Source organism: Pezoporus wallicus, unplaced genomic scaffold (genome assembly GCF_028554395.1).
Source record: "Pezoporus wallicus isolate ANWC-B61680 ecotype Strahan unplaced genomic scaffold, APGP_CSIRO_Pwel_v1 contig_8372, whole genome shotgun sequence".
NCBI lineage: Eukaryota > Metazoa > Chordata > Aves > Psittaciformes > Psittacidae > Pezoporus > Pezoporus wallicus.
In genome coordinates, this window is record NW_026640907.1 from 499,344 (window position 1) to 516,795 (window position 17,452).

General features: G+C 49.1%; 1 protein-coding gene across 2 annotated transcripts in view; it reads left to right on the forward strand.

Annotated features, from left to right (window-relative positions):
• Window positions 1-6,180: 6,180 nt before the first annotated feature.
• The window catches only part of POLD3 (DNA polymerase delta 3, accessory subunit), a 31,242-nt gene continuing 19,970 nt past the window's right edge, over window positions 6,181-17,452 (forward strand). For both annotated transcript variants that reach the window (XM_057421185.1, XM_057421186.1), the window contains exons 1-5: window positions 6,181-6,300; window positions 7,962-8,017; window positions 9,804-9,906; window positions 12,966-13,005; window positions 14,676-14,808. In XM_057421185.1, the coding sequence (XP_057277168.1) occupies window positions 6,241-6,300; window positions 7,962-8,017; window positions 9,804-9,906; window positions 12,966-13,005; window positions 14,676-14,808 (392 nt within the window). In that variant the 5' untranslated portion in view covers window positions 6,181-6,240. The remainder of the gene's footprint in view (window positions 6,301-7,961; window positions 8,018-9,803; window positions 9,907-12,965; window positions 13,006-14,675; window positions 14,809-17,452) is intronic.

The following is a 17,452-nucleotide window of genomic DNA, read 5'->3' on the forward strand; positions in this document are numbered from 1 at the left end:
AGCTGGCATTTCTGACTTCAGGTTATTAACTAAGGCACACATCCCATTCCGAGCGTGTTCTGGGGGCTGTTTGCATGGGAAGACAGCTGGAACAGCTCCCCTCTGGACTCGTGTTCCTGATGGCATTCATTTCAAGCCCATCAGCGTGCCTCAGCGTGCAGTATTTGACATGTATTCACTAGGAGGATGGGCACAGGAGGAGCATTGGCAGAACAGCTTGTTTTCCAGCAGCTCTGCACGTCTGTTTCCACAAGCAGACAGGCTGTAAAGGAGATAACTAAGGGTAACAGCTAGGGAGGAATGAAAATCCCTTGAGGAATGACGATGGATAAAGCAGAGATGAGGGTGTGCAGCGAAGCATCTCGGCAGATACAGGGTGATGCACAGCTACAGCATCCCGGGGACAAGCAGGCAAGGAGATAGCGGAGGCAAACTCTAGGAGTCAGCTTGGCCATGTCACATAAGGTGCCTGGGGTGAGAAAACAGGGATGCTCCTTCCCTGGTCCCTGTCTTACATCCTGGTGGGAGAAGGGAATCAGGGAATTTAAGGTACCGCTCACACTGCAGGATCTGAGCCCTGGGAACAGGCTGAAGGTTCTACAGTCATGGAATGGTTTGGGTTGAAGGGAGGTTAGAGCTCCTCCAGCTCCAACCCCTGCCACGGGCAGGGACCCCTTCCACTGGAGCAGCTTGCTCCAAGCCCCTGTGTCCAACCTGGCCTTGAACACTGCCAGGGATGGGGCAGCCACAGCTTCTCTGGGCACCCTGGGCCAGTGCCTCAGCACCCTCCCAGGGAAGAGCTTCTGCCTAAGAGCTCAGCTCAGTCTCCCCTCGGGCAGGTTAAAGCCATTCCCCTTGGCCTGGCCCTACATCCCTTGTCCCAAGCCCCTCTCCGGGTTTCCTGCAGCCCCTTCAGGCACTGGAGCTGCTCTCAGGTCTCCCCTTCAGGAGCCTTCTCTCCTCCAGGCGCGTGGCTCTGATGCAGCACAGCACAGCACAGCACAGCCCAGCACAGCACACGTGCGTGGGCTGGGAACCAGCTCCCGATGAAGACACTTCAATTCAGGGGTCTGCACACACGGTGGGTGCCTAAAACTCTGCCTGCTGCCGGTGGAGACAGCAGAGAGCACTGCCAGCAGTGCCGGGAGTGCTTTGGGTAATAAGAGACTGCAGTCACAGGGGTGACACAATCCTTCGCATGCATTCTTCAATTGGAACTTGGAGAATCCCAGAATCCCAGTGGAAGGGACCTCAGGGATCATTGCTCCAACCTCTCCAGGCACAGCCTGACCCACACTGGGTGCCCAGCACCCTGTGCAGCCCCATCTTAACAGGGTCCAGCCCTGGGGAGTCACCACTGCCCTGGGGACATTATTCCAGTGGCTGCTTGTTCCCAGTGGGAATCTCCCAGCAGTAACTTGTGCCCATCACCCCTGGGCTCTCCCATGGGACTCCTTGTCCAAAGGGAGCCTCCATCTTCCCTGCAGTCCCCTTTACCTCCTGGCACATGGATCAGGTCTCCCTGCACCTTCTCTTCCCCAGCTGAACAGTCCCAGCTCTCTCAGCCTTTCCTCACTGCTGCCCAGCCCTTGGAGCATCTTTGAGGCCCTTCTCTGGCCCCTCTCCAGCCCGGCCACAGCTTTGCTGTGCAGCAGGACCCAACCTGAGCCCATGTTCCAGGGGTGCCCTGAGCAGCGCCCAGCACACTGGGACAACCTCAGCAGTTTCTTGGATGCCTCTCCCTTATCAGCATTCTTGGTGCCTCCCTCGTTGAGCATCTCAAGACCCTTGTTGTGAACGCACATTGAAAAGACCATAGAAAACACAATTAGGCCATGCAAACACCCACAGCTGTCTCCAGTGCGGCTGTCTCCTATGACACCAAGTTCTGTTCTAGTTCATGGACCTTATGATGGGGCTTGGAGCAAGCTGCTCCAGTGGCAGGGGTTGGAGCTGGAGGGGCTTTAAGGTCCCTTCAACCCAAAGCAGTCTGGGATTCGGTGGTTCTAGGACTTGCCTGTGCCTCATCCTGACCCTTGCAATCCTAGAAGCAAACAGTGTTAAGTTTACAGCTGGACTCGATGGTCCTAAAGGTCTTTTCCCACCTAAATCTCTCTATGCTTCTCATTCCCACTGCTTTTCTTATGCTGTTTGGCCCTAAGTCTTCCATGCCTTTGCATTGGTGTGGTCAAGGAAAGAGTCATTGCCTCTCTGCTTGCCTTAGCTATGACTCGCCCATCACACAGGTGAGCCCACTAATTCTCTGTGGTTATTCATACTTCACCTGGTTGGAAGCAGGGAGGGGGGTCAGACACTGCATCTCCCCATGTATCTGTCCCAGGACTTTCCTTTCCTGCCTTTCTGCACAGATGGGATGCATTTTGTTCCCAAACGTGGCTCTTCAGGAGCCTCTGATAGAATCATCCTGGAATGGGTTGGGTTGGAAAGGACCTTAAAGCTCATCCAGTGCCAACCCCTGCCACGGGCAGGGCCATTGCTTGGAGCAGAGCTCCATAAAGGGAAATGGGTGCCAGGTCCTAGATGAGGTTCAGACAGATTCTGTTACCTGTGCTTTGACCCTGGCATCTCCACATCTCTCCCTTCAGCATTGCTCAAAGAAGTCCCATTCATAAGGCATTACTTCAACCTCCTTTCACTCCAGCTCCTCCGAGGCAGATGCTCGCCAGCAACCCTGTAGAATGAATTTCCAGAGCCCCTGCCCATTCTTTTCCATGGTTTTGGAAAGCAGTTGTGCAATGACCATCGTGAGGAGGCCTCGGGCCCCGTTCCTGCTGCCTCCAGTGGTTTTGGCTGGGGGCAGCCGTAAGGAGAAGGCGTTTTGTCACTGGGAAGCATCTTTGAAGGAATCCTTTATAGTGCTTTGGGGGAAAAAAGCAGGGAGTGGGGATACGTGGGCTTTGCACCTGGGAGCACTGAAAGCGTCTTGGACAAATCACATCACCTCTCTGTGTGTCGGTGCTGTCCTCTGTGAAATGGGGATAACGCTTCTTCAGTGCGTGTGTAATGTACTCCTTTCAGGGCCTGAGATGAGAGTGCTGCAAATCCTATGCAGAAGAGCATGATCGGACCTTCGAAAGGAATAATCCCAAAGTCTTTCTGGATCCTGCATTAGGACTCATACACTGTACCTTCTGTTGTGCCAGAGAAATCCCATCCACCTCAGCATCTCTCAGTTGGATGCATTACAATGGGATAATGCCTCTTGTTCCCGTTTTTCCTTCTTATTGTAGTTGTGAAATATATAATCATAGAATCATAGAATGGTTTGGGTTGGAAAGGACCTGAAGATCAGCCAGTTCCAACCCCGTGCCATGGGCAGGGACACCTCACACTAAACCATGGCACCCAAGGCTCTGTCCAACCTGGCCTTGAACACTGCCAGGGATGGAGCATTCACAACCTCCCTGGGCAACCCATTCCAGTGCCTCAGCATCCTCACAGGGAAGAACTTCTGCCTTATCTCCAACCTGAACTTCCCCTGTTTCAGTTTGAACCCGTTACCCCTTGTCCTATCACTCCAGTCCCTGATGAAGAGTCCCTCCCCAGCATCCTTGTAGCCCCCTTCACACACTGGAAGCTGCTCTGAGGTCTCCACACAGCTTCTCTTCTCCAGGCTCAACAGCCTCAATGTTCTCAGCCTGGCTCCATACAGGAGCTGCTCCAGCCCCTGCTCATCCTCGTGGCCTCCTCTGGACTTGTTCCAACAGCTCCATGTCCTTTTTATGTTGAGGACCCCAGAACTGCACACAATGCTCCAGGTGAGGTCTCACAAGAGCAGAGCAGAGGGGCAGGATCACCTCCTTCGCCCTGCTGGTCACGCTCCTTTGGATGCAGCCCAGGATACGGTTGCTTTCTGGGCTGCGAGCGCACACTGAAGCCGGCTCATGTTCATTTTCTCATGGACCAACACCCCCAAGTCCCTCTCCTTGGGCTGCTCTGAATCTCTTCTCTGCCCAATACATCCTTTACAAGTGAAACAGCATTTACACGTGTTACTATGCAGGGGAAGGAGACAGCGTGGGTTCCAGCCTTCAGCTCCTCATTCACTGCAATGAGCAGTCTGTAGCTGTGACGACCACTTTAATGTGCAGGAGTAAGCAGCATTCAGTACAGACCATGAGATCCTGCAGCTCCCTGTGACCTCCTTCACAGGGAAGGATTTCTTCCTTCTCCCTACTCCGAATCTCCCCTCTTTTAGGTTAAACCCAGGAAGTTTAAAGTCAGGCAAACACCCGGTGCTCACGAAGGCAACGTTTCAGTGCTCTCTTCATTGGAAGAACCCATTTCTTACCCTAAAAGCACGATTTTCAGCTCAGCTGAAATCACAGGCAGGAGAGGAAACACGCTTCAGTTCTGTCCCACAGAAACGAATGCCGTGGCTCTGTTAGACATCACCGATTCACTCCTTTTGTGCTGCTTGTACCGAACTGCTGGTAAAGTGAAGAACATCACCTGCAGGGACAGAGCTGCCGGAGCAGTTCTGTTATCCCAATGAAGGGAGGGGGCCATGGGATCTCCTAGGGAGCCAGGCTGAGAGAGCTGGGCTGGGGCAGCCTGGAGAAGAGAAGGCTCCTGAAGGGGAGACCTGAGAGCAGCTCCAGTGCCTGAAGGGGCTGCAGGAAAGCTGGAGAGGGGCTTGGGACAAGGGATGTAGGGACAGGCCAAGGGGAATGGCTTGAACCTGCCCGAGGGGAGACTGAGCTGAGCTCTTAGGCAGAAGCTCTCCCCTGGGAGGGTGCTGAGGCGCTGGCACAGGGTGCCCAGAGAAGCTGTGGCTGCCCCATCCCTGGCAGTGTTCAAGGCCAGGTTGGACACAGGGGCTTGGAGCAAGCTGCTCCAGTGGACGGGGTCCCTGCCCGTGGCAGGGGTGGGAGCTGGAGGAGCTTTAAGCTCCCTTCATCCCAACCCATTCCATGATTCCATGTGCTCCATACAATGGCTCGTCCTGCCCTGGCTGTCAGGGAGAAGGCGCTGGGTCAGCCCGAGGCCAGGGCGATGGAGGTGAGGAGTGGTGGGATGGTGGGAAGGATGTGGAGCGGCGAGGGGTTGAGTGGGGCTGTGGGGCCATGAGGAGACAGCGTGGGGCTGTGTGGGGCTGTGGGGCCATGAGGAGACAGCGTGGGGCTGTGTGGGGCTGTGAGGGTGCTCTCTAGCAATGAAGAAGTGAAGATTTGGTAGAGGTTTATGTGTACAAAAGTGAAACTCTTGGGTTTGGAACAGAAACTTTTCCCTCTGAGCTTACAGGACCTGGGGAGAGCCACAGGGCTGGTCCATGAACCACTGGGATCAGGAGAGTAAAAGCTCCCTTCAGACAGATGCGGAAGGAACCTGGGGTCAAAAGGAAGAAACCCAACAGCATCCATTCTGTGAAGCTCAGCAGAACAGGAGACAACGGCAGCCCTGAAGGAGCTTGGTTCATGGTAAAGCTGACAACCAGCCCCGGAGGCAGGAGAGCCTTGCCCTCAGCTACCCTTACTCATGGAACCCGTGTAGTGGAATCAATGTGTCTTTACGTGGAGTCGGGGACTAAGAGCAAATGCCTGTAGGTAAGGATTTAAATACACGGCAAACACTGATTTCACTGCTCGAGATGTGCAAAAGCGGGCTGCCGGCAGCCTGGGGGCTGTCCCATACCCCCAGCTTTGCACAGAGATGAATTAAACAGCATCTCCACTCTGTGAGGCGAAAGAGCCCGCATCTGGGACACGGGGATGATGTGGGACCACGGGTCTGGTGTGGGACCGCGGCGGCGGCGGGCACAAGGACCCGGAGGCGGCGGCGGGCACAAGGACCCGGAGGCGGCGGGCACAAGGACCCGGAGGCGGCGGGCACAGGGACCCGGAGGCGGCGGCGGGCACAAGGACCCGGAGGCGGCGGGCACAGGGACCCGGAGGCGGCGGGCACAAGGACCCGGAGGCGGCGGGCACAGGGACCGGGCGGCGGCGGGCACAGGGACCCGGAGGCGGCGGCGGGCACAAGGACCCGGAGGCGGCGGGCACAGGGACCCGGCGGCGGCGGGCACAGGGACCCGGAGGCGGCGGGCACAAGGACCCGGCGGCGGCGGGCACAAGGACCCGGCGGCGCCGCCGCACTCAGCGCCGCGGCTTTTTGTCCCCGCGCAGCCGCCGTCGGCCTCGTTGCCATGGCAGCGGGGTGGCGGCCGCGGGCCTGAGCTGCGCGGGAAGCCGCCCGCGGCCCAGCCTTGGCCTGCCGCCCGCCATGGAGGACGAGCTCTACCTCGAGAACATCGACGAGTTCGTCACCGACCAGAACCGCATCGTGAGTCCCGCCCGGGGGGCGGCAGCTGAGCCGGCCGCTTCCCCTCCCCTCATGGCTGTGGTTGTGGGGGGGTCCCTGTTTACGTTCGGGGTCCCCTCAGGAGGCTGGGCCTTGACACCGGTGCGAGGCCTCCCCCCCCCTCACCGCTCCGGTGCACCCCAAGCCCGCAGGTGCCCCCCGCCTGTGGGACACCCGTGGGTGCCCGGGGCCGCTGGCGGAAGGAGGCTGCAGCGGCTGAAGCTGCTTGGCTCCTCAGCGCTGCTCGCCGGAGGTTTCCTCCCCGTCGGGAGGGCCGCTGTGGTGCCTGGCACTGTTTGCAGTTCGCTTTTGCGCGGTTACCGCGGGGTTCCTGTCAGGCTGGGCGGGAGATGGGTTTCTGGTCAGGATATTACAATCAGAGAACGGTTTGGGTTGGAAAGGACCTTAAGATCATCCAGTTCCAACCCCCTGCCGTGGGCAGGGACACCTCACACTAAACCATGGCACCCAAGGCCTCCTCCAGCCTGCCCTTGAACACTGCCAGGGATGGAGCATTCACAACCTCCCTGGGCAACCCATTCCAGTGCCTCAGCACCCTAACAGGAAAGAATTTCCTCCTTAGATCCAATCTAAACTTCCTCTGTTTAAGTTTTAACCTGTTACCCCTTGTCCTGTCACTACTGTCACTACAGTATTCGCCCCCCTGAGGTTAATTTAACATCTCATAGAATCCCAGAGTGGTTTGGGTTGGAGGGAACCTTAAAGCTCCTCCAGTCCCAACCCCTGCCACGGGCAGGGACCCCTTCCACTGGAGCAGCTTGCTCCAAGCCCCTGTGTCCAACCTGGCCTTGAGCACTGCCAGGGATGGGGCAGACTGTTCTTCATAGCCTTAGGGTTAGTTTAAAGAGGCAGAGCGGGAGGAGAAACAGGTATAAAAGCCATGCCTTGTCTAAATAACAGAGCAAGTGTTTTTTTTTACAAGGGCCTGTAGGGCCAGGCCAAGGGGAATGGCTTTAACCTGCCAGAGGGGAGACTGAGCTGAGCTCTTAGGCAGAAGCTCTTCCCTGTGAGGGTGCTGAGGCGCTGGCACAGGGTGCCCAGAGAAGCTGTGGCTGCCCCATCCCTGGCAGTGTTCAAGGCCAGGTTGGACACAGGGGCTTGGAGCAAGCTGCTCTGGTGGAAGGGGTCCCTGCCCGTGGCAGGGGTTGGAGCTGGAGAAGCTTTAGGGTGCCTCCAACCCAAACCATTCCATGGTTCTAAGGCAGTGGCCAGGCAGCAGAAATCCAAGTTGTAGCAGGACTCCAATCAGTAGTCGTTTGGGAGAGCAGTAAGAGCTTCTCACAGCTAAAACTTGCGCTGTTTAGCTGGTTTCCTGCATTGTGAAGCTAAGCAGTGAGCGTGTTTTGCATGCCTGCTGTTTATATAATGGCATTTCAAGAAGGTGTTCCCAAAACCACACCTTTCAGGGCATGTATTTTGCTCCGGTCTCAGGAATTCAGTCTACTCATGAAAGCTTGCCTGGGTGCATGTCCAAGTGCTCTCCCTTCTAACAGGGTTTGCTGTGTGTTTCTTGGAGGCAGGGATGAGTTTGACTTACCCATTAAACGAGTAGATGGAGGTTTAACAAGTCACAGGGTTGCAGTTTTCTTACTGAAGTGAGATTTGCTTTGTTCTTGTTACAGGTAACGTACAAGTGGCTGAGCTATACCCTGGGAGTTCATGTCAACCAGGCTAAACAGTAGGTATTAGTGCATCCCACAAACGTTTTGTTCTGGGGCAAAACCTTGCTAATGACTCATTTCACAATCATGGTTAATACATTAAAATTATCCCTCTGGAAATACTCTAAAATCCTTCTTGGGCACAGCCTGTTATTCAGTGTCTTCCTGGGGGCAGGTCTTGCCTTTGGGAGTTGTGCTTTAGAGAGCAGCGCTCAGCTGGACACCTTATGCTGCTTTAGACCATAAATTCTTTGGTTGGAATAGCTGGTTTAGTGTTATATTCCATCCTGGATGTGTTTTCAGAACGGGGCTGTGGTTCTGCAGAGCTGTGCCTCTGTGAAAGCCTGCTGCTGCGTGTCCCAGCTTAGGATATTGTACGTTATCCATGGATATTGCTGGGAGCAGGATCAGGAAAACACAAACCAACACTGATTGCAACTGCAGCTCATGTGTATGCAAATGCTTATTCATTCTGATCACCCTGCTGCACAGCCCATTATAAAGATCTCCTTACCAGGCTTGATGGGCATGGGTAGATGCTTCAAGGCTGGGGAAGCTGTCAGCATGGTTTTGCTTCTCTGAATTTAGTATAAATATATAACCTTGTCTTGGTGTATTTTGAAGAATAAAAATCGTAACCTTTTAAATCTCCTATAAAACAAAGAATGAGCTCTCAAGGATTCCAGGGCTGTTGCTGCACAGGAAGGTAAAATCAAGCATATGATTTAAAGGCTCCATGAAAGTGTCAAGCTCTATAATACAGTGTTTTCTCTCCTTATTTCTGGCTGTAGCTTGGACCTGAAGGGATGTTTGCTGTGTGCTCAGCTGCAATGTACTTAGCTCAGCTTCACGTGTCCTGCCCAAACCACTAGAGCATAAACTCTAATGTAATGAAGAGATTGTCTGGTCTCTTTCCTCTGCCTGTGTGTGAACAACTTAGATGATGTGTAAACCTGACTGTGCTTCAGTGATAGTGTGGAGGTGACTGGAGAGCTCTGCTGGGAGCCATTCTGGTCATACAGTAAAGTAGGTGAAGCAGAGGCACCTTCTCATACCCTTGAAAGCAACCTGGAGATGGAGAGCTCTGGTGGCATCTTTGTGCTTAAAACTCTCTCCTAGAAGCTGGAAAGTGGCTGATAGCACAAATGGATTGTTTTAGTGATTGTGCTGGCTGGGACAGTGTGGTAATTGCAGCAGTGATGATCTTCATGTATTTTTGCCAGATATTGTCCTCATAGTGTTCAGCAGTGTCTCTGCCCTATTATGTGGGACACTCAACATAAATCAAGCTGAAAGCTTCAGTCTCCACTCTATCTTGTCATCAGTAATCACAGAATTGTATTAATAATGCTCTTCCCTCCTGTTTCTAATCCCTGTGCCAGTGGATCTGGCTGGGGTTGTATATATACACCTGGTAGTGTGATTAGGTACCAGAGATCACCAGTTCCTCATCAGGTGTTTCAGAACACTGGGATATAATGAGGAAAACAGCCTTTCCTGGGGTGACACTTTGGAACAAGCTGTCCAGAGGATGTGAGACCACCTGCAACCAACTGTGCAAGCTTTGAGAGCTTGTATTCATTTCACCTTTGGTTTATACCGTGGTTGGACTGAGATTCTCCAAAGTGGCAGAGGAAGAACGTGGCTTACTGAGATAAATTGAATCCTGGTTGAAATAGCACTGCTTATTTGAAAAGATTCCATGCCAGGCTGGCTTTACTCTTCCTTTACGTAAGCTTTATGGAAGGGGTGATGGTGGGCTCTTTCCTTCCTAGGTGATTAACACTGGTTTCTTTTGTGCAGGATGCTCTATGATTATGTGGAGAGGAAACGAAAGGAGAATTCAGGAGCTCAGCTTCATGTCACCTACTTAGTAGCTGGAAACCTCATCCAGAATGGACACGTGGTGAGTGGTTCCTCAAGGGTGTCTGTGAGCTCTTTGTTCTTGTGGATTCCCTCTTGGTTTATGATTTTTGGGTCAAAACTGAATTTGCTCTCTTTTTTTTCCAGTGGAAAAAAGTTTTCTGTGCACATACAAAATGCGGTGCTAGCCTTGTCCCAGCATACAAATGATGGGGAGGAAAGATCATGACTTGATAATACAGTGCTGAATAACACACCAGGGCTTTGATTTAATGCAGTGCTGTCAGTCATCTCTCAATCCTAGCACTGTTATTGGATGGCAAAGATTTTGCAGAGATCTGGAGGAACCCTTGTGAGATGAGCTAATCCGTTCCTCGGGATCTGCTGTGGCATGGAAGTGCTGAGCAGTGTTTGGAGAGAGCTTGGAATTCAGTTAGAATGGAATAGTAATAAATAGAATAATAGTTTAAATTGTTAATTGAGGCAACATTTTATCCTGGTACACAAGGAAAACATGTATTGATAACAATATTTTGTATTTAAAATGCTTTAGCTTATGAAGCTTTAAGCACTACTTAATTTATATGGGTTTTTTCCTCATTGCTTACCACCTAAAATTTCAGCTGGGTACCCCAGTGCTGTTTGAAAGAGAGGAGCAAATAGAACATCTGTTTCCTTCTGCTCACAGAACAACTTAATACCCAAACACTGAATACCTTTGTCATTCCACCAGGTATCTATTTGTATCTTTAGATACCCCAAAATCTCTTTACAACACAATCCACAGTCTTCATTTGGAGTTGGTTCGCCTCAGGGTGTTCTGGCTTTTATGTGTGGATTGGGAAAAAGCCCCAACAAACCTTCTGTTGTTTGTTTTCCTTAATAATAAACTGGTTCAGATGCATGGAATGTTCTCTTTAATTCTCCAAGGCTGCCTGAAATTGAAAGTAATTATTTATTTAAAGATCTAAATATGTATTTACATAAAATACATACATTTACATACATTTTAGTGTATTTATATAAACACTTATAGTGTGATCATTTATAATTTTCATATTTATATCTAGTTAAATATCTATACAAATAAATATATATTAAATATATGAATTTCGTTAACTATATAGACGTTTAAATATAGAGAAGCAAACTATAAATAATCATACTGCAAATGTTATATAAATATACTGAAATGTATTTAAATAAACATACCATAAATATATTTAAATAAATATATATAAAAATATAGTATATATTTAAATATACTACAAATATATATGAATATGCTATAAATATATACTAAATATAAATATAGATATATATTATAAATGTACAGCTGTGGCACATTTATAGCCTGAGTTCAACAGGTTTTCCCCTGATCTCTTCTGGAAACAGCAAAGTGGCATCTCTTGGCTCACTAGAGAATTGTCAGCGCATTCTATTATTATTAAATTATATATATAATTATAATATATTTGAATATATTATAATATATTTGAAACATATGAATTCTGACATAGGATCACATTATTTATTGGGTATTTTTAAGACAAGATCTGTACCCAGGTAAACATAGAAAAGTCACTTCTTGGTTTGCTTTTAAACATCTTGGTTTTGAACACTGCAGGAGCAGCGTCTGCTTAGAGAGGTGACCTACAGGTGCAGTAAGTCATCAGGAGCAGGCATGAAGCAATGCCAGGGTTAGGAATGCCACACGGGAGGAGTTTAAAGTTCCTCGGGCTGCGTGTTGGAGGGATAACTGGAGCAGATAGGATAAGAGGGTCAGATCTGGATGATGCTTCCAAGTGATGTGTAGGTATTGGAGTAGCTGGTGGGTAAGACCTGGCACAAGTGAGTTTTGGCTGGGAAAGGGGTGTGAGCGCTTCAAACGCAGCCCTGTGCTTGTGGTATCCCTGCACTACTGTCTGCTGGCAGTAGGTGTAGCCAAAAGACTGTGGATTCCACTGCAAGACTCATCCAAGAGGAGATAGGGATAGAAATCAGTCACAAATCATTCTCATCGTGCCTTCAGCACCGCACACTCTTTTCTTGCTGCTTTTTATCATCCTTGGCGAGGGACTGAGACTCTCAATCTTTATTTAGTGTTTCAAGTTGCCTTTGTTTTCTCCCCTCTTTTGCTGGCTAATCTGTGGGATCAGTTAAAATTAATGGTTGGATTTTGTCTAGCCTGTCTCTTTGGATACTCTCTGTATGAATTGCAGCCTGTTAAATGCCATGGAGCAGGTACAGTCCTTGGAGACTGGCCACAGAGCATGTTTCCAGAAACACTAATTTCTGGCTTTTAATTTAATGCTTAATTTCTCACAATGCTTTGCTTCTCTGGTGCTGTGTCAGTTTACTGGCAATCTAACTCTACATGGGTGATGTGGGTTAGTATGGCAGATTTCTTACCACAGACATCAGCTGTGTTAGTTTGCTGTTCTCCACTGTGCTGCATAGTTGTTTACTTCTTGTTTTATCTGTGTCTCATCTCCCAGTGTCAGGAATGGAACACAGAGGATTTCTTCAGGGTTGCAATGATCTCTGGAACAGTCTGTTAGAAAAGTAGGAAGGCAGAGCTTTAAGAACTAGTGGCTGATGGCTGTTTAAAGGCATTGGCAGTGTTCTCTGCTGCTGTAAAGCCGCACCTATAATCAATAGACTCTGTTATTCAATAGATCATAGAATCATAGAATGGTTTGGGTTGGAAGGGATCTTAAACTCATCCACTCCCAAACCCCTGCCACGGGCAGGGACCCCTTCCACTGGAGCAGCTTGCTCCAAGCCCCTGTGTCCAACCTGGCCTTGAACACTGCCAGGGATGGGGCAGCCACAGCTTCTCTGGGCACCCTGTGCCAGCGCCTCAGCACCCTCCCAGGGAAGAGCTTCTGCCTAAGAGCTCAGCTCAGTCTCCCCTCGGGCAGGTTCAAGCCATTCCCCTTGGCCTGGCCCTACAGGCCCTTGTCCCAAGCCCCTCTCCAGCTTTCCTGCAGCCCCTTTAGGTCTTATGAGACTGTTACAAGGTCAGTTAACCAAAATATCAGTCTTTAAATGTAAAAATACTTACTATATGTTGTTTGCCATCTGTCTATTTTTTTTCAGTGCCACAAGGTTGCAGTAGTGAGAGAGGACCAACTCGAAGGTGAGCAACTTGTGAAGATTATGTGGTTTTGACTTTTTCTTTGAAAAAACAGTAAAGTGAGGAAAGCTCTGAGCTTGCCATCTGCACGTAAATGCCTGCTCAGGCTGCTGGGTTCAGGTGTGTACTCCCTGTACCAGCTTTTTCTCAGAATTTTCAGTCTCTCAGCCAAGAGCTGTAACTTCAGGCTGGTGATTTGGGTCTGATTTTTCGTTTTTTGTTTTTTTTCTGTTGCACCCTTCAACCAATGATTCTTTTTCGCCTCCCTGCCACTGACAGGCAACAGCTCCTTAAGGTCAGCAGTGTATCTTAGGAGTGTCCAGCAGTGTCTCAGGGTGTTAGAACAGTTCTAAGCCTTTAGGCTCCCAAGGAAGGTGAAGCAGGTAATTCTAGTTGTTGGTTATGTGCAATTGCAGTCTTAATTTGCCCTGAATCATGTGGGGTTTAGTTTAAACGTCCCATGAGAACGTTCTGTCTCTTGTCTGAGAGGTTTCCTGTCACAGAGGTTTAAAAACCCCACCACTGTGACACTGCTTCCTGCAGCTACTCTCCATACACTGTCAGTTGTGTTACCATCTTTCCAGGTCTGGTCCAGCTGATGAGGCCTGATCTGTATCGACTGAAACACAACTGCAGGCTCTTCCTTACTGTCAAATAACATCTTTGGCTCTTGAGAACATAATGTGGCGTTGGTGACTTTAAATAGGCTCATGACCTCACTTGGTTTGAAAGACTCTCATTTATTTTCCTTTTTGAAATCTGAAGTGGATTTCTTGCTAAAGCCTTCCTCATCAGTGGAGTAGATTGTTGAGCAGCACAACTACTATCTGTCATGTTGCTTGAATTATGTGTGCTACGTAATACTCTGTTTTGCTCTGGAGGAAAGGGTTGGGCATGGTTTTTGTATTAGAAGACAGGCCAAAGGTATGACTTACATTTGGAAGAGGCTGAGATTTTTTTTGATGGAGTTAGGGCTGTATAGTCTAGGACTGGCCCCAAGGAATGATTACTGTGTGTATTTTTACAGTGCCTAGAAGCTCTGTCTCAGACCAGGACTGTGTGGAAAGAACAATATAAGCAATGAACAAAGAATTCCTAAAAACCAGCCCTTGTCTCAAGGGAGTCACAGTCTAAATGGTGTGGAAAAGACAAAACATGAATCCCAGCAGACTACTAGAGACAGCACTGATGCTAGTTGATAAGGTGGATGCTACCTTAATGGCAGAGAGCAGTTCCAGCAGGGTAGAGTTATGACTATCTATTTTCTGCCTTAACTTTAGATAGTCATATAGATATGCCCTCATGGCAAGGGCTTGGAGCTAGATGAGCTTTAAGGTCACTTCTAACCCAAACCAGCCTGTGATTCTATATTCTGGATCCCAAACACCAGATATTTTGAAAGTCAACACAGAAATTGCTCTTAATTCAGTTGCGTAAGAACCAGGAATGTTGTGTAAGAACCAAATATGTATAGTGGGAAACATGTTTGACATGTGGGGTCTGTTAACATGAGCTCTCACTTAGTGAGGACTGAACAAAGGTGCAATTACATGTTTTTATGTTCAGGTCCTTGCTGTCAAGCGATCTATCAGTCTTTCTCCATCCTTGGTACAGCCTAATAGTTGCCACATGGTTCTGTGCTAACAGAGGACTTCTCTCCTCCTTTTCCTCAGCAATGAAGTCTAAACTATCCACAATTGCAAGCGTGCATGTCTACAGCATTCAGAAAGCTCTGCTCAAGGACAGTGGACCCCTCTACAACACAGACTATGATATTGTCAAAACAAACCTGCACAACTGCAGCAAGTGAGTTGCTTCTTGGTTTTTCTTCTTCAGCAGTTGGTAGAAGGCCAGCACCAGCCTGCCATGAGCCCTATAGGCTCTTGGGGCCTCATGTAAGTAGTATACAGGGGTCATGGTGGGAGGCAGGAAAGAAGGCATGAGGGGAAAGGAGTAAAAAGAGCTAGCACAAGCTGAAGCAAATGATTTAGATGAGGGGAAAGTGGCAAATCTTATAAATGTAAAAATAAGGGCAGGGAATTGGAGGGATCAGCTCGACTAGGGAAGGAAGTCAGGAGAGCCCAGCTGGTGTTTGTGTTGCAGGTCTGATCCATTACCTGTAAGGGATTTCCTACACCAAAAGGCTGCTTGCTTAAAAGATGGAGTTGACAGGGCAAGTGTTGGGGATTCAGTGGTTGGACCTGATGATCTTAAAGGTCTTTTCCAGCCGAGCTGATTCTATGATTTGAGGCTGATAAGGTGTTGCTACATAGAGCACTTCAGCAGGAATCAGTGGTTCCCTGATACGCCTGGATTTTTAGAAAGCTTGAAGAAGAGAGCTTCCAAGTTGTGCCAGACAGATCATTATATGATTGTTTCATAAACTGAGCTATTTCCATCTTGCACTTGGTTCATTTGCTCTGTTACTCTAATAGACAGACTGTTCCAGCACCTTTCTTTTCTGGTGGCTGGAAACTTCATTCTCATTTCCAGGTCATGCTTGATCATGACCATTTTTATCCAGTGTTCAGTCACACAATAAATAGAAACAGACTGAGCAAAACATGAGTGATGTGCTCAGTAAAGCACTAGCAAGAGTTTGCCTTCTGGTTTGTGAGACTGGGCTTATCCACCTCTCTGAAGATGTCTTACAGGATCTTCTTCTCCATATGTAAGAGCCTGAGGCATAGAGGAAGTGTCCAAAAGAGACCAAGCAGCACAAGTGTCCTTCATGGTTGAATCAGAGAAATGCCCCATCCCTGGCAGTGTTCAAGGCCAGGTTGGACAGGGCTTGGAGCAAGCTACTCTAGTGGAAGGTGTCTCTGCCTGTGACAGGGGGTTGGAACTGGATGAGCTTTAAGGTGCCTTCCAACTCAAACCATTCTGGTTCTGTAACAGTAGTCCTAGAGTTCAGAGGTGCTTCAGTCTCCAGGGGTCATTGTCTCCCCTCCAGAAGCTGCCTGGCAGCTGTGGCTTTTCATTTTATATGTTGTTTCCACCACAATAGCTTCAGCTTGATGTAATCAGGACGTACAGTGCCATGACCAATCTGGTTTAGAAAGGGAGATGCCTGAATGTTGTGTCATAGAAAGAGTATAGAATTTGAAAGTAGAATCAAAGTGTGGACGAGAGAGTGGCTGAGAAAATACCACCCTGTGTTTCAAATGTGAATGTCAGGGTTAGAAAACACTGTCTCAGTGACAATGTGTGCTGTAGGTTTGGCTGCGGTTGCCTTGTTCCAGCCTGTTTGTTCTCGGGCACTCCCCATGGTGATATTTTGTGTCTTGGAGGAGTGTCCCTTTGGGATTTGTGCATCCAGGAGGTTCAGACAATTCAGGTTCTGCAGTAGCTTTCTGATGTGTAAATCCCTTCCTGGCTTTGGAGCAGGGTTTTCCAAGCAAACTGAGGGAAGCTCGTTTGTGACCTGGCTCAACAAAATTGAAAGTGAGCACATTCCCTCTGCCATGTCCACTAGATGAATTGTCTTCTGGGACAAGATTCCTGCAGGACCTGCAAAAGTCAGAGCTTTATGTTCATAGCAAACAACCTGCTGGCTTCCTGTGTTCCCTTGTCAGCCCATAGATCTCTCACTCTAGAGCAGGATCTATATCCTTTTCTGTGTTTATATGGGACCTGTGAAGATGGGGAGATGATGGAGGTATTCAGATGTGCTAGTATAAATAACTGGATTTAATCCATGTTGCTAATGTCAGCTTTCCAAGCAGAAGCAGCTCCTTGCTTGCAGAGCATAGTCCAAGTGTTGCTTGGTTTTTCAGTGATTATTCAGTGTATTTTGGATCAAGCCCATAAGCTGTAGTCACACAGCAGCACTAAAGCAAGCTAATTGGGAATGTGTGAGGGTAAAATGTGCTTGTTCCATGGTCAATATAATTTTGGATGATAAAATGTTATTATTTACATATAAAACACATCTTTCCTAAGAGAAGGCTCAAGGGAGCCATTATAACAGTGTTCTAATACCTAAAGGAGCTACAAGAAAGCTGGAGAGTGGCTTTGGACAAGGGCTTGTAGGGCCAGGCCAAGGGGAATGGCTTGAACCTGCCCCGGGGAGACTGAGCTGAGCTCTTAGGCAGAAGCTCTTCCCTGTGAGGGTGCTGAGGCGCTGGCACAGGGTGCCCAGGGAAGCTGTGGCTGCCCCATCCCTGGCAGTGTTCAAGGCCAGGCTGGACACAGGGGCTTGGAGCAAGCTGCTCTATGGAAGGGGTCCCTGCCTGTAACAGTGGCTGGAACTGAATGAGCTTTAAACTCCCTTCCAACACAAACCAGTCTGGGATTCTGTCTGTAATGTGGAGGGTTTGTGATGTTGCTTATGGGGGTCTTTGGAGTAGAAGTGAAGCTTCTTCAGCATTGACCATGTTGAAAACACTGAAAGTAGAAAGGAGGGTAGGGTGTATCTTTCTTCAATGTCTTCTTTCCTTCCTTTAAAGGT